Here is a 13,695-nt window from a genome sequence, read left to right on the forward strand (position 1 = left end):
TCATTTTCTTGTCGGCTTAGTCCCTTTATTAATCTGGGGTCGCCACAGCGGAATTAACCGCCAACTTATCCAGCAAGTTTTTACATATGGGATGCCCTTTTAGCCGCAACCCAGCTCTGGGAAACATAAAACACACATATTCACACACACAATCATACACTTTGGACAATTTAGCCTACCCAATTCACCTGTACTGCATGTTTTTGGACTGTGGGGGAAACCGGAGCACCCGGAGGAAACCCACGAGAATGCAGGGATGACATGCAAACTCCACACAAAACGGTAACTGCGCCAAGGCTCGACCCAGCGACCTTTTTGCTGTGAGGCGACAGCACTATACTGCGCCACTGCATCGCCTCATTATACAATGATTTGCCTAATTACCCTAACTTACCTAATTAACCTAGTTAAGCCTTTAAACTTCACTTTAAACTGAATAGTACCTTTTTTAAAAATCTAGTAAAATATTATTTACTGCCATCATGGCAAAGATATTAGAAAATTAAAGTTAAAGAATAGTTATTTAAAATTAGTTATTAAAACTATTATGTTTAGAAATATGAAATCTTTGTTAAATGGAAAAATATAGAAAGGGGCTAATAATACAAGAGGGCTAATAATTCTGACATCAACTGTATATATTTTGAGGCATTTTTCAAAACATATTCTTTAGTGTTCTTTCGCCACTGCAAATTACGAACAGCGCTTCTTAGATATCCCATTAATGAATCTTTACACTGTGACTGTCAAAAGCCGCTCAGAGTTGACAAATTTATTCACACTAAATTACACTGTAGAAAATACTGTAAATAAACACTGTAGAAAATAAACACTGTATAGTATTCATCATTAATATAATCATTATGCACATTATATAGGTGCTTATATATACTGTAGAGCATTTGTATCTGCAGTTATAAATAAAATATTCATAGAGTGTAGTTATTGTAAAGTGTTATCTTGTGACTTTAACTATATTTTGTCCCCGAAATATTAGTGTTTCTCAACTTTTGGTGCATGGGTTAGCATATTGGCTGCGGAGGGCATTTGGATGCACAACTTTAATATTGTAAGATGTGTTTTTCTCACAGATGCGGTTCATGTGTGTAAAAAAACATGTTCTCAAAGACCATTTCAGATAAGATGCAGCAGTCAGAACTGCCCTTGTTCAGAAGCACAGAAAACAGTAAATGCTGCTGGTTTCACTAGTGGTGGGGGCTCGAGCAGGACTCGTCCACCTAGCACTTCTTAGTAGGTGCCACCCAAGATAAAAGTAGCAGGCAGCAACCAAAGATAAAAGTAGTAGCAGACGTGTTGGCTTAGACCAATTACTGAACAGTTTATTAATAGTCAATCAAAGAACACGTCACTGATCTCATATCAGAGTGCTGAAAACATGATGGAGATACAAACATACAAACATATGTATACTTGGGAATGGGCAAAATACATTGAAATGTATTTTAAAATAAAATACCAAATACCTCAGTCTTACATGTATCAAAATAAAATACTTTACTCTGTGTTTTGAAAATACTACTAAATGCTTTTACAAGGGAGCATGACATTTCTTCTCATTTCTCAACTGACTTTCTCTTTCATTTTAGCTAAGATTTTGTACAAATTTCATACAGAAGGCCCTGTCTCAATAATCACTGTAAAAACCTGCAATAATCTCTTAACAGTCGTATATTTTAAAGGGTGATATATAGAGTTTTTTTTTGTTCAATAAATATAGATTTTTTTGCAATTGAACTTACTTTAAAAACATGATTTCTGAAAACTGCTCAAATCTCCAGTTTTAGTAATTTCCAAAAATCATGTGTTTTGCAGTTGTACTCTTTAAAACACTAAATTTTTCCCCAATACAAGTATTAACTACCTGCTTGACATTACTGCTTGCCGCACAACCTCCAGTGTACTTTTGGATCGGCTGCAGGGTCGTCAGTTGGTACCACCGTTCAATGATGTTTCGCCCCCTACCCAGTACACCACCGGTGGGGGGGCATGTCTCCCCGCCATCCCCTTCAACGCGCATCTCCCACCTCTTTCCAGGCATGAGCAGGCACCTTGTTCTCTTTGTACCTGTGATCTGCCCCCCTTCTCCTGGTCTGAGGAACCTAATCTTTGGCAGAGGACATGCTGATGTTGAGTTTGCTTGTACTCTGCATTATTCAAAATGCTCTGCCAGCTTTCTTAGCACCTGATTGTGCCGCCATTTAAAACGGCCCTGCGCCAGTCCAACATTGCACCCCGACAGGATATGTTGCAGGTCTGCATTGGCTTTATCGCACAGGGGGCATTTGTCCTCAGAACCATTGGGAAAGGTTACAGGGGCAGGGGAGGGTATCATATGCTGCTCTTACGAGGAAACTCAGCCGTGGTGGTGGAGTTCGCCAAATATCTGCCCAGGATATGGCCCTGTTAATGACATCCTTCCAGCTGGTCCATGCTCCTTGCTTGCCCTGTGCAACAGCCCTTATAAAGTAGCAGTCCTGCTTCACTCGGGAGACCTCTTCCACCACCATAACTTTCCTCTGCTCCCTTGTAGCTTTGGACCAAAACTGTGATGCCTCTCCCCATCCCAGCCCTGCTGATGCTGATGACATATTGTACACTACTGGCATTATATATTATTGGTCTAAGCATTGTGCAATATTTTATTTTTAATGATTGTTGACTTTTGTTGCCATTTGTCTTATTTTCTTTGTGTGTGTTGCATAATTTCATAATTTTCTTATTCTGATTTCAAGTCTAGGCAAATAACTGAAAAAGCACTAATCAGAGGCCAGTCATCATGCAGACTTCTTACAAAGTATTTTACAGTATTTTAAAAATACAAGACACTAAAGTATTTTGATACAAAATATAAACCCATTTTCATTGGTAATCAAGTACAAATTTGATATTATACAATATTTGAAATACTTATTTGAAATACTTGTATCATAAATACTGGCCATCCCTGCCTGGTGTAAAATACTTGTCTGAAAAACAAATCATGCTAGTCATGTTTCTTTTTAAATTACAAATAAAAGTAGCATGGACAATATTTTAGTTATTTGTTAAAAAATACAAATTTTCTCACCTGTTGAAAATAAACGTTTCCAACCTGTCATTTATGCTGAGCTCACAGAGCACTGAGAGAAAGGCGCTGCCAATTGTTTTATATTTTCAAAAATAAGTGATCACATAGTTGAATATTTAAACAAGAATTGTAATTCTTTATATTACTATATATTATATTCATTCATTTTCTTTTCGGCTTAGTCCCTTTATTGATCTGTGGTCGCCAGAGCGGAATAAACTGCCAACTTATCCAGCACATACCCTTCCAGCTGCAACCCATCACTAGGAAACTCATACACTCTCATTCACACATATACACTATGGACAATTTTAGCTTAGCCCAATTCACCTGTACTGCATGTTTTTGGTCTGTGGGGGAAACCGGTGCACCCGGAGGAAACTTGCATGAATGCGGGGCGAACATGCAAACTCCACACAGAAATGCCAACTGACCCAGCCGGGGCTCGAACCAGCAACCTTCTTGCTGTGAGGCAGCAGCACTACCTACTGCGCCACAGCGTCACCATATACTATATTACTACTTGTTAAGGGTTTTAAAATGTGTGTTTTCATGTTTGTTCTATTTTAATATGACATTCTTAGGATATATTTTATATCTGTGAGAAGATGGTGAAACTGTGAAATGAGACATACAGTGGAATTTGTTGTTCATCTAAAGTCAGTCATATTTTGTTTATAAAATATTATATAAGATTAAAAATAAAATACAGAATAATCTAATAAGATCAAGTCATTTTATTTTCTTAAATATTCAAGCTTATTTATTATATAAAGCTCCTTTGTACTTTTTTCTGGAGTAACTACCTTTATATAAAAACCATATTGTGAAGGATATTATTACAGTGAAGTAAACTTTCTCATACTGTGAAATTAAATTTGGTAATACCGCCGAGCCACAGGTCCTTGTTAGTAAATGATGAAACTTTTTTGGGGGATGGGACCAGCCCTTTAATTACTCTTGTTGTTGTTGTTCTGTGATGAAGCTCTGTAACAACCCACACGAATGGAGTGTTCCAGCAGCACACGCTTCATCCGGAGGTTTGATATTCTAGTATGGGAAAGTATGTTCTTTGAAGACGTCAACACTACAGCACTGCACTGTTTAGCACATTCATATTCTCCATCTTGTATTAGACCATGTGCTCTACTGTGAACTCTTCACTACAATATTCAAGCTAGTATGACACCTACACTGTACATTGACTGATTCATTCAGCACCGTCTGACATTTCCACAGTACAGCATTCGCCCACATCAGGAAGCTGCTAGTGTTAACTTACCCACATGTGGAACCCTGACACACAAACATTAGGCTTTTAACAGGCTTATAGCAATCTGGGGATTTTTGTTTTTGGTAGAGTTCTGAATGTTTAGAGACATGAACTTAAGGTGAAATGAGGAACGTCTGCCTGATCTATAAGCAGCAATTTGTTTTCAGTTCCATCATAAAATAAAAAGAGGAAGGAAGGGAAGTCTAAAACTAAACGCACTATACACAAATAAGGATGCAAAATCTGCTACTGGGATGGTACTTTTTCAAAAGATACACTTTTCTACCATACAAGTGGACAATAGTACCTTTAGGGTACACTTTTGTACCTTTAAGTTCAATTTTGTACCTTTTAAAGTACTTTGAGGTACACTTTGTACTTTTGTGGTATTAAAATGTACGTTTAAGGACCTGTTAGGAACAAAAATGTACCTTTTGAAACAGTGACAGCTTTTGTATCTGAGAGTGTATAAGATATTGGGTACACATTTTTGTCTTACTTTATCTGCACGTTTGGTTTTGAGCATTATACAGAAATATGGATGTAAGATAAGGAAAAAAAGAACTTGAAATGCATTACTTGCTTAACAAAAATGGACAGAGAATAAACAGTCCAGTCTGAAGTCAGCCCTGTTAGGAGCCAAGTTTCACCTGATCATGTTGATACTGTATGCTTGTGGTTCTCAAACACAGTGTGTGACACAGTTTAAATGCAACAAACGCAGACTTGAGTGTATATCTACATTCTGTATAATCATTTGTGACAGTTGCTTTTTTACATTTGCTTTGCATGTAAGTTCATTTAAATGTAAAAATACACAGGATATAATGCACAAGCTTTTGTGAATAAGCACAATTGTAAGGAAGTAAAGTTTATTTATAGCACACATTTGACTTCAGTTTGGCACTGACTAAAGTGCTGAACAAAACCAAAACACATTCTAAAACAGAGTAAAATAACAATAGAAGTAATGATAAAATAATAGTATGAACAACAGCATTGCACATTTAAAATAAAAACCTAGAAAGGCAATAGAATACAACTGTGTCTTAAGTCTGGACTTAAAAATAGAGAGAAGAAGCACTCGTAATGTCTGGTGGCAGCTGGTTTCACAAACGTGGAGCAGCAACTGCAAAGGCTCTATCTCCTTTCAGTTTAAGTCGTGGCCGAGGAATGTGTAAAACTTTATTGGTTGACCTTGGAGACCGAGGAGTTCAATATAAATTAATAAAGTCAGAAATATAAGAAGGTGCTCGCCCAGTCAGTCCTTTAAAAACAATTAGTAAAATCTTGAACTAAATTTTAAAATTAACAGGAAGCCAATGAAGGGATGAATATAAGCACGTTTTTTTTTTTTTTTTTGGTGCCTGTTAAAAGTCTAGCTGCCGCATTTTAAACCAACTGCAACCGTGCCATTGAAGATGAGAAATGTGATAAAAGCATGTATGTCTTTTTCCAGAGTATTTAAGTCCAGAGATGATCCTCAGCTGATAGAAACTATTCTTAATGTCTAGAAGTATTGTCTAAATTAATGGATTTAAAAAATAATTAAATTAATCAAATAAAGAACTCTTTCAATATGTTTTGTTTGTTTCTTGAATATCCAGATGGAGTAATTCTAAAAAAAAATGCCCATCTTAAGTTTGAAGTCAAAAATGGTTATGAAACATTTAAGTATGCTCATTTCACTTAGACATGGGCAGTGTAAATGTATTGAAACTAGCCAATGCAAATTAGATTCCAATTAGGCATTATAATACGGTCACTTTTTCCTTTAGAAGTTAATGAGTGAGTCAATGTTTTTCATATAGTATAAATGATTTCAAATTCCAATAATACACAGTGTTAAATTCTATATAGAAGTGACTAATTATATTTTCGTAGTCTTTAAATAGAGATGGATTTTTTTTGTTGCGATACCAGCTTATTCATCCAGGCAGAGATCTCATGAGGTGGACTCTGATTTAAGAAAGCATCTAAAATGCTTGTCCAAAAATCATTTTAGATTCAAGTTAAGGTGGCTTGAGAGTTTGGTCACTCTAATCAGTGGCAATTGGTGGGTGCAACTTTTTCTAGCTTTTCTATTTTGTCTGCTACATCCACTGATTTCTAAACTATAAAAGGAAAGATTAAAAAAAAAGTTAAAGGAGTAAATAAGAATTTGAAAAGTCTTAATTAAAGATGATTGTTTTGTCAAGTGACTATTTCAGAGTGTTTGAGACTGATTCCAACAAAACGGCATGTTGTTTAGCATGACATTTTGTAAAATAAATTAAAAAAAATACTTTGTGTAGTTCATATTGTAGTACCACAATAATATTTGGATTTAACATGCGGAGTTAATTGTTAGTTGCTACTGAGGGAGGAGGAATTTATAACTTAATTGCTTGGGGTAAAAATGATAATTTTTTCCTATTTCTGACACACCTGGGAACACAGTATTGATGCCCTGATGGTAACAATTGAAAGGTGATTGATAAAGGATGTCTCTCATCATTAACAATCATGATAGCCTTACAATATTTAGTACTCTTTCTTTGTATATACCATCAATGCTCTTTAGTTTTACTTCCAACAATTTACTGGCTGTTACCTCCTTTTGTAGTGACCTCTTCTGAGCCTCAGAAGCATTTCCATACCAACAGATTACACAAAATGTTGCAATACCTTCAATAAAAGCACTATAAAGCATGATCAACAATGTGTTGTCAACATTAAAAGACAATAGTTTATTTTATATTGAAGCTTTTTCCTTACACAGTCAGTCCATACATCCCACTTAAGTTTATTGTCCAACATCACACCCAAATATTTAAAATTTGTTACTTACTACATTTGCTCCCCATTAATTAATGTGGGATGAGTTTTTGCTTTGTGCTCTCTCTCTCTTAAATCAATAACATTTTTAAACACCAGTTTAAAAAGAAGTCAAGAACAGGACAATGTCCTTCCTCCTCTTCTTTTAAAAGGCTCACAAAAGCGGTATCATCTGCATACTTTACAATTTATCTATTTTGTACATGAATAGGGTATATGCCGAGCTAGTGCTGTTCCCATGCTGATACACTTCCGGTGACCTGTTATTGTGAACTTTTCCCATTTTATACGGTTCTTTATACAGTATCGATGTTGTAATGTCATTAAAATACATTCAGTTAAATAAACTTTAGCATTTATTTAGTTGCTCAAGCGTAAAACGAGACAAAAAGCCGTTTACTCGCACGTGCCCGTCAGAATCGGCAGGATAACACAGCTCCATTGAATATACTGGGGTAAAATAAATGCTCATATAATAAAGATATGGCGGGGGAAATGTAATTTAATGCAGTGCTTCTTGTAAAATCTGAGACCCACTTTAAATCGGATATCACTCAGCTAGTGGAGATCGCTGATTTTTAAAGAAAATAGACCTTAAACGCACCGGATTTTGCATTGCCATTCAATTCGCCGGAAGCGCTTAACCCAGGTTACTGGCAAATTAAAAGTCCTATTAGCATGCTTCGGCATATACCCCATTTATACAAGAATTTGTATATAAAATAAACAATAACAGAGATAAAAACAAAATCCTGGTGCACTCTAACTAAAGTACACATTTTATCTGAAATAAAACCTCTCATTTTAACCTGTTGGATTCTAGAGCTAGCTAAGTGTGTTTTTATCAGGCAATATGGACAGCTATTGCCCAACAGTTTTTTTCTGTTGCTGAAAATAAATCATTTGACCTCAGTATCTGTCGCGCTTACAAACTACGTCCCTTTTCCTGTAAAAGGGATCAGTTCAAGGAGGTTTAAAGCAACACTGCAACTTCCGTCCATTTTTTATGCAAACCACACGTCCCCCTGCAGCTGCTCTTCTGCTTCTCGGGAGTCTTGGTCAAGTCCTCTCATATTGGTCTCAGAACGTTTTCCTGTTTTTGTCTGTGGTGTCACTGCTACAGTCTTTCACTTCCCTTCTGAAGATAAACTACTTTTTTTTTTCAGGCTAATTAATTTGATGAAACACAGTATAAGTTTCCAGTAAAAACAAATGTGTAAAATTAAGCACTTGTTTTTCATCTAAATGAAACTGGCTGAACTTAAACTGTCGAAGCAGCACTGTGAGTAAAGGGGAACAAGTGACATCCGTTGTACTGTTGTTGAACTTTCTTTTCTTTTAACTTTATGCTGTCCCTCCTTCTGGTTCTTGGTTGTAACTGCACTGCATTCAGAGAAAAAATATAATGGGCAGTTTTTTTTTAAGATCTGTAATTTTGATGAAAACCAAATTCAAACCATTTGCAATAAATGAACCAATTTCTAAGTTCGCAGTGGACATTTTATGTACAATTAAGCGTTTTATGGACAGAACAGTAAGGGTTAAGTAGAAATGTTATACCGCTGTGTTATAGCGCCCTCTTCTGGCTTTTCCTTGTAAGTGCACTAAAGTCAGTAAGAAAACAGACACAAAGTGATAAACTTCACATGTGAATCTTGGTTTACCTCTTGAAGGCTCTTGATGTTTGGAAAAGATTTTTTGAGATGCAAATCTATATCATCCTGAAGCACTACAGATGCTGCTAAAACAACACTGAGGCACTTGAGTAGATCCAAAAAGACATGTAGCCTTAGCCTACACTATATTTCAACAGGTTTAGCTTGTTTTGTTTTTCTAATCAGTTTTTCAACCCACACTATAATGATAGTTGCCATATTCTTTAAAAGAAGGTAAACACCAAACACATCAACCTTCTTGCTGTGAGGTGACAGCACTACTTACTGCGCCACTGTGTCGCCTGCTTCATTTAATTATTATTTTTTATTTATTAAATAAAAGAAATAAAAAAATAATAATTATTAAATGAAACAGGCAACACGGTGGCGTAGTAGGTAGTGCTGTCGGCTCACAGCAAGAAGGTTGATGGTTTGAGCCTCCGCTGGGTTAGTTGGCAATTCTGTGTGGAGCTGGCATGTTCTCCCCGCGTTCGTGTGGGTTTCCTCCAGGTACTCTGGTTTCCCCCACAAACCAAGGACATGTGATACAAGTAAATTGGGTTGGCTAAATTGTCCATAGAATATGAGTGTGTATGGATGTTTCCCAGAGATGGGTTGCAGCTGGAAGAGCATCCCCTGCGTAAAACATATGCTGGATAAGTTGGCGGTTCATTCCGCTGTGGCAACCACAGATTAATAAAGGGACTAAGCCGAAAAGAAAATGAATAAAATGAAGTAAAGAAAAGGTAACAGTGTGGCTCAGTGGTCAAAACTGTCACCTGACAGCAAGAAGGTCGCTGGATCGAGTCCTGAGTTTACATGTTCTCCCCGTGTTCGTGTGGGTTTCCTCTGGGTGCTGCGGTTTCCCCCACAAGTCCAAAGACATGTGCTAAACGTCCCACGTAGCTAAATTTATCTGGCCTAGCTCTGGCCCACACAATCAGGTTTTGCTTGGCCTACATGCCGCAGAGAATTGCAGTTCATGACTGGACCAAAAATGGACCATATCTGGGCCAAGTCACCGCCAAGTTAATAACTCATAACTGGGCCTTAACTCGGCCAGATATGTTGGTTTGTCCCAATTGCAATAAAATTTATAAATCTACAAAGCATTGCACCTTAGGCACACTATGGGCGTGCTTTTTCTCTCAGCGACCTGGTTGGTAGAATTTTTTTATTTACTCAAAAGTTATTTTTAGGTATTTTAAATGTGGGCCAAGACAGGCCAAACTTACATGGCCCAAATCTTGTGTGCCACCTTGGGTGCCACCTCTGCCAACCCCAGGCCTTATTTGGCTCATATGCTATAAGCCAGTGCCGAAAGATGAATGCCAGCTTTGTCAAATATGGGCCAGAATTCTTGCTACCTGTGGTGAATTGGGTAAGCTAAATTGTTCGTAGTGTGTGTGTGTGTGTGCGTGCGTGTGTGTGTGTGTGTGTGTGTGTGTGTGTGTGTGTGTGGTTTCCCAGTGATGGGTTGCAGCTGGAAGGGCATCTGCTCCGCAAAGCATATGATAGATAAGTTGGTGGTTCATTCTGCTGTGGTGACCTCTGGTTATTAAAGGGATTAAGCCGAAGGAAAATGAATGAATAAATTAAGAAAAATCCAAACTGTTAATGGTCACATTGTTGGCAAGGCTTCAGTAATTGGCTTGCATTGAATTTGCCAAGTACTGTACTTTGTGTCACTTGGTTTTCTTTTTATTTAAAAGATCAATATAAAAATACTTGAAGCAATTCTGTCATTCAACAAATTAACTACACAACAATATTAAACCATATTTAGAATCAATAGCTTGATACAACATATTTTGCAGAGGTCAGAAATGAGCATTTTCTTTAAATTTCAAAGAGTCACTCAAGTCCAGCTCTTGTACTTGTTTATTGTTCCAAACTATTCAAAAGTACACTGCTCCTCTCTTTCTGGAAGCTTCTGGAGTTCATTTGGATTTTGTCATTCCCAAACACGTCTTTGGAGGAGCCTTCGGGGGAGGTCCTGACCACGCTCGAGAAGGACATACTGACTTGCTTCTTTAGCAGTTTCAGCACCTTCTTCTTGTATCCCTTGCAGGCAAAGAAGTAGATGAAGGGGTCCAGACATGAGTTGAGATTCATAAAGCAGACAGTGATGTGAAGAGAGATCTGAAATTTGTGCAGCTCTGAGCAGTCTGGGTCATACCGCAACTTTTTGATCATATACTGCAGGAGATCAACATGATATGGACTGTAGCACACGACAAACACCAGAATGACTGTACAGATCACCCCAATGGCTTTGCTGCTGCGTCCTGACTTTTCTGTCAGTTTATTGGACTTGGCCAGGTGGCGAAGTTTCAGGCAAAGTGCAGTATAGCACACTAGGATAGTGATCACAGGGATGCCGAAGCCAAGCACCACGGCACCAATGAGCATGACGGGCAAGTTGTCGATTTTCTCAAAGTTGGGATACTCCATGCATGTTATGTGACCACTTTGCTCGATGTTTGTCATGGGCATTGACAACAAAGGCAGTGTCTGCATCAACACCACGACCCAAACGACCCCACAGATGTACCGTACCTTTTGTACCTTCCGAAAGCGGGAGAATCGCAGTGGCAGTACCACTGCAATGAAGCGGTCAACACTCAAACAAGTCATGAAGTTGACTCCAGCGTACATGTTGATGTAGAACAGCAGTGCCACAGCCTTGCATAAACCCTCCCCCATAGGCCAGTCGAAACCCCTGGCGTAGTAAACCACACGTAAGGGAAGAGCAAGCGAAAACAGGATGTCCGACACTACCAGGTTGGCTGAGTACAGAGTCGTGGAGTTGATTTTCTTTAAATTTGGCCAAATGACATGCAGAGCCAGCACATTTCCCAGCAATCCAACGATGCAAATCATGGAATACATTGCAGGCAGGAAATATTGTGCCCAACCACGATGGTTATACAGGTTGGTACAGACATTTGAGTCATTCTGGGTGAAGTTTGCTGATGTTGTCTCCATGGGGTCAGTTATGAAATCTGAGAAAGGGAAAACACATATGTTACTACAGAATAGAGAGAACCCAATCAATGCCTGAACATCAGATTTGCATGTTTCAGTAAGGAAGTGCAACCAGATTGCGTCCTTTTTTAACAGGCATGCATGACAGACAAAGGAAATGCCGCAAGCCAGCTGCGGTTTCAAAACGCTCGTATACCCCCTGAATGCGTTGCGTTGACATTTTTATAAAGGTGTCTGATTGTTTGTACGCTCGAGTACGGAAATTTGTGATGCCTGCAGACTGCACTGTTAATGACAAGGAAGTTTTATGTCAATCATCAGCATGATTGCAAAGAGCGGTCCAGACGAGCACTGCACTCCATTGGAGCAGCAAAAGGTGTTTCCTTTCAGCCCTACGACTGCCCGAATTTTGAACTCTTACAAAGACCTTGACTGCCAGAAAAACATGTCTGAGTAGAAAACAATTTCTGTGATGGAGTAATCGTGGTTGTGTAATGGCTAGTATACTTCTGCAAAAACAATATCTTTTTTTTAGAAAGTATTCTGAGTTGACAGACAGTGAAAGTATGAAAAATATGCTAAAATAACACATTTTATAAGATATTACAGTAATTTATAATTGTTTCTCTGTCTAGTAGTAGCCACAATGTTCATAGATTTTATCTTGATTTGCAGTATAATGAGGCAGAAGTAGGATCTGTTTATTCATGTCGCGATTCAAGTTGTGCAACAAAAAATATTTTTAATAATATCTTATTTATTATTTAATAATAAAAAGTGTAATAATATCTTATTATTTACATTAATACATATATATATATATATATATATATATATATATATATATATATATATATATATATATATATATATATATAATTTATTTATATATAGATTATCACACACCCAAGTACAATAATTTATTTAGGTAACATCAAATAGTTTTATAATACTTGCAAACTCTTTAATAATTTATTCCTGGCTATATTTCTCTAAGATTTTTCACAATTATTGTGAGTAATTGTAATATTCTGAGTTACAGACAGTGAAAGTTTGAAAAATATTGTATAAAATATCAGTGTATTATTTTAACATATTGCACTAATTTATAGATTATTTTCTGTCTAGTAGAAGCCATGATGTTCATAGATTTATTCTTAATTTGCAGTATAATGAGGCAGAAGTAGGATCTGTTTATTCATGTGGCGGTACACTCAGTACTCATGTTTGTTGTGCAAGCAAAATATTTTTAATAATATTATTATAATAATAAATGTAATAATGTCTTATTATTTACATTAATACATAAATAGACATTTTTTATATATAGATCATCACACACCCAAGCATAATAATTAATTTAAGTAGCATCAAATAACTTCATAATACTTGCAAACTCTTTAATAACCGATTCCATTGAACATTCCTGGCTATATTTCCATAATTTTTTTCACATTTCTCCTTTGCACACACTATCATAAAAGCAGATGTGCTGTACTTACCAACAGTGTCTTGTTTGCCAGTTTTCTGCTGTTGTTTTGTCAAGAAGTCTGATCATGGCAGTGTCAGAAATGGCACCTCCTGGTCTAGCATTAACCACGTTTTCTAACACACCCGACTGAGCAATGAAATACAGTTTCCAGTCTACTTTTGTAACCATGGTGACTGACATAATTTCCTGTATTGCTGATCAAGATCTGCCCATTTTTTCTCTTTTTCTCAGTAGTTCTCTTTTGAGTAAGGGCTTCTTGCTGTCACATGCTAATTGCCGTCCTACACGTGTCGGTTTGTATTCAGATGTGGTTTTGTAGATATGAAACTTATTAGGACTTTGCGATTTTTATTAAGGGTTATTTTGATCATTTAATTTGATT

The 13,695-nt window shown here is 37.1% G+C and overlaps 1 protein-coding gene across 1 annotated transcript; it reads right to left on the reverse strand.

Moving 5' to 3' along the window:
- Positions 1 to 10,512: 10,512 nt before the first annotated feature.
- On the reverse strand, positions 10,513 to 13,445 carry gpr183a (G protein-coupled receptor 183a). The gene is given in 2 exon segments (NM_001099241.1): positions 10,513 to 11,838; positions 13,324 to 13,445. A coding segment is annotated over 1 exon segment (1,107 nt). The 5' UTR covers positions 11,822 to 11,838; positions 13,324 to 13,445; the 3' UTR covers positions 10,513 to 10,714.
- Positions 13,446 to 13,695: the final 250 nt, after the last annotated feature.

Source organism: Danio rerio, chromosome 9 (assembly GCF_052040795.2).
Source record: "Danio rerio strain M-AB ecotype USA chromosome 9, GRCz13ab, whole genome shotgun sequence".
Taxonomy (NCBI): Eukaryota; Metazoa; Chordata; class Actinopteri; order Cypriniformes; family Danionidae; genus Danio; species Danio rerio.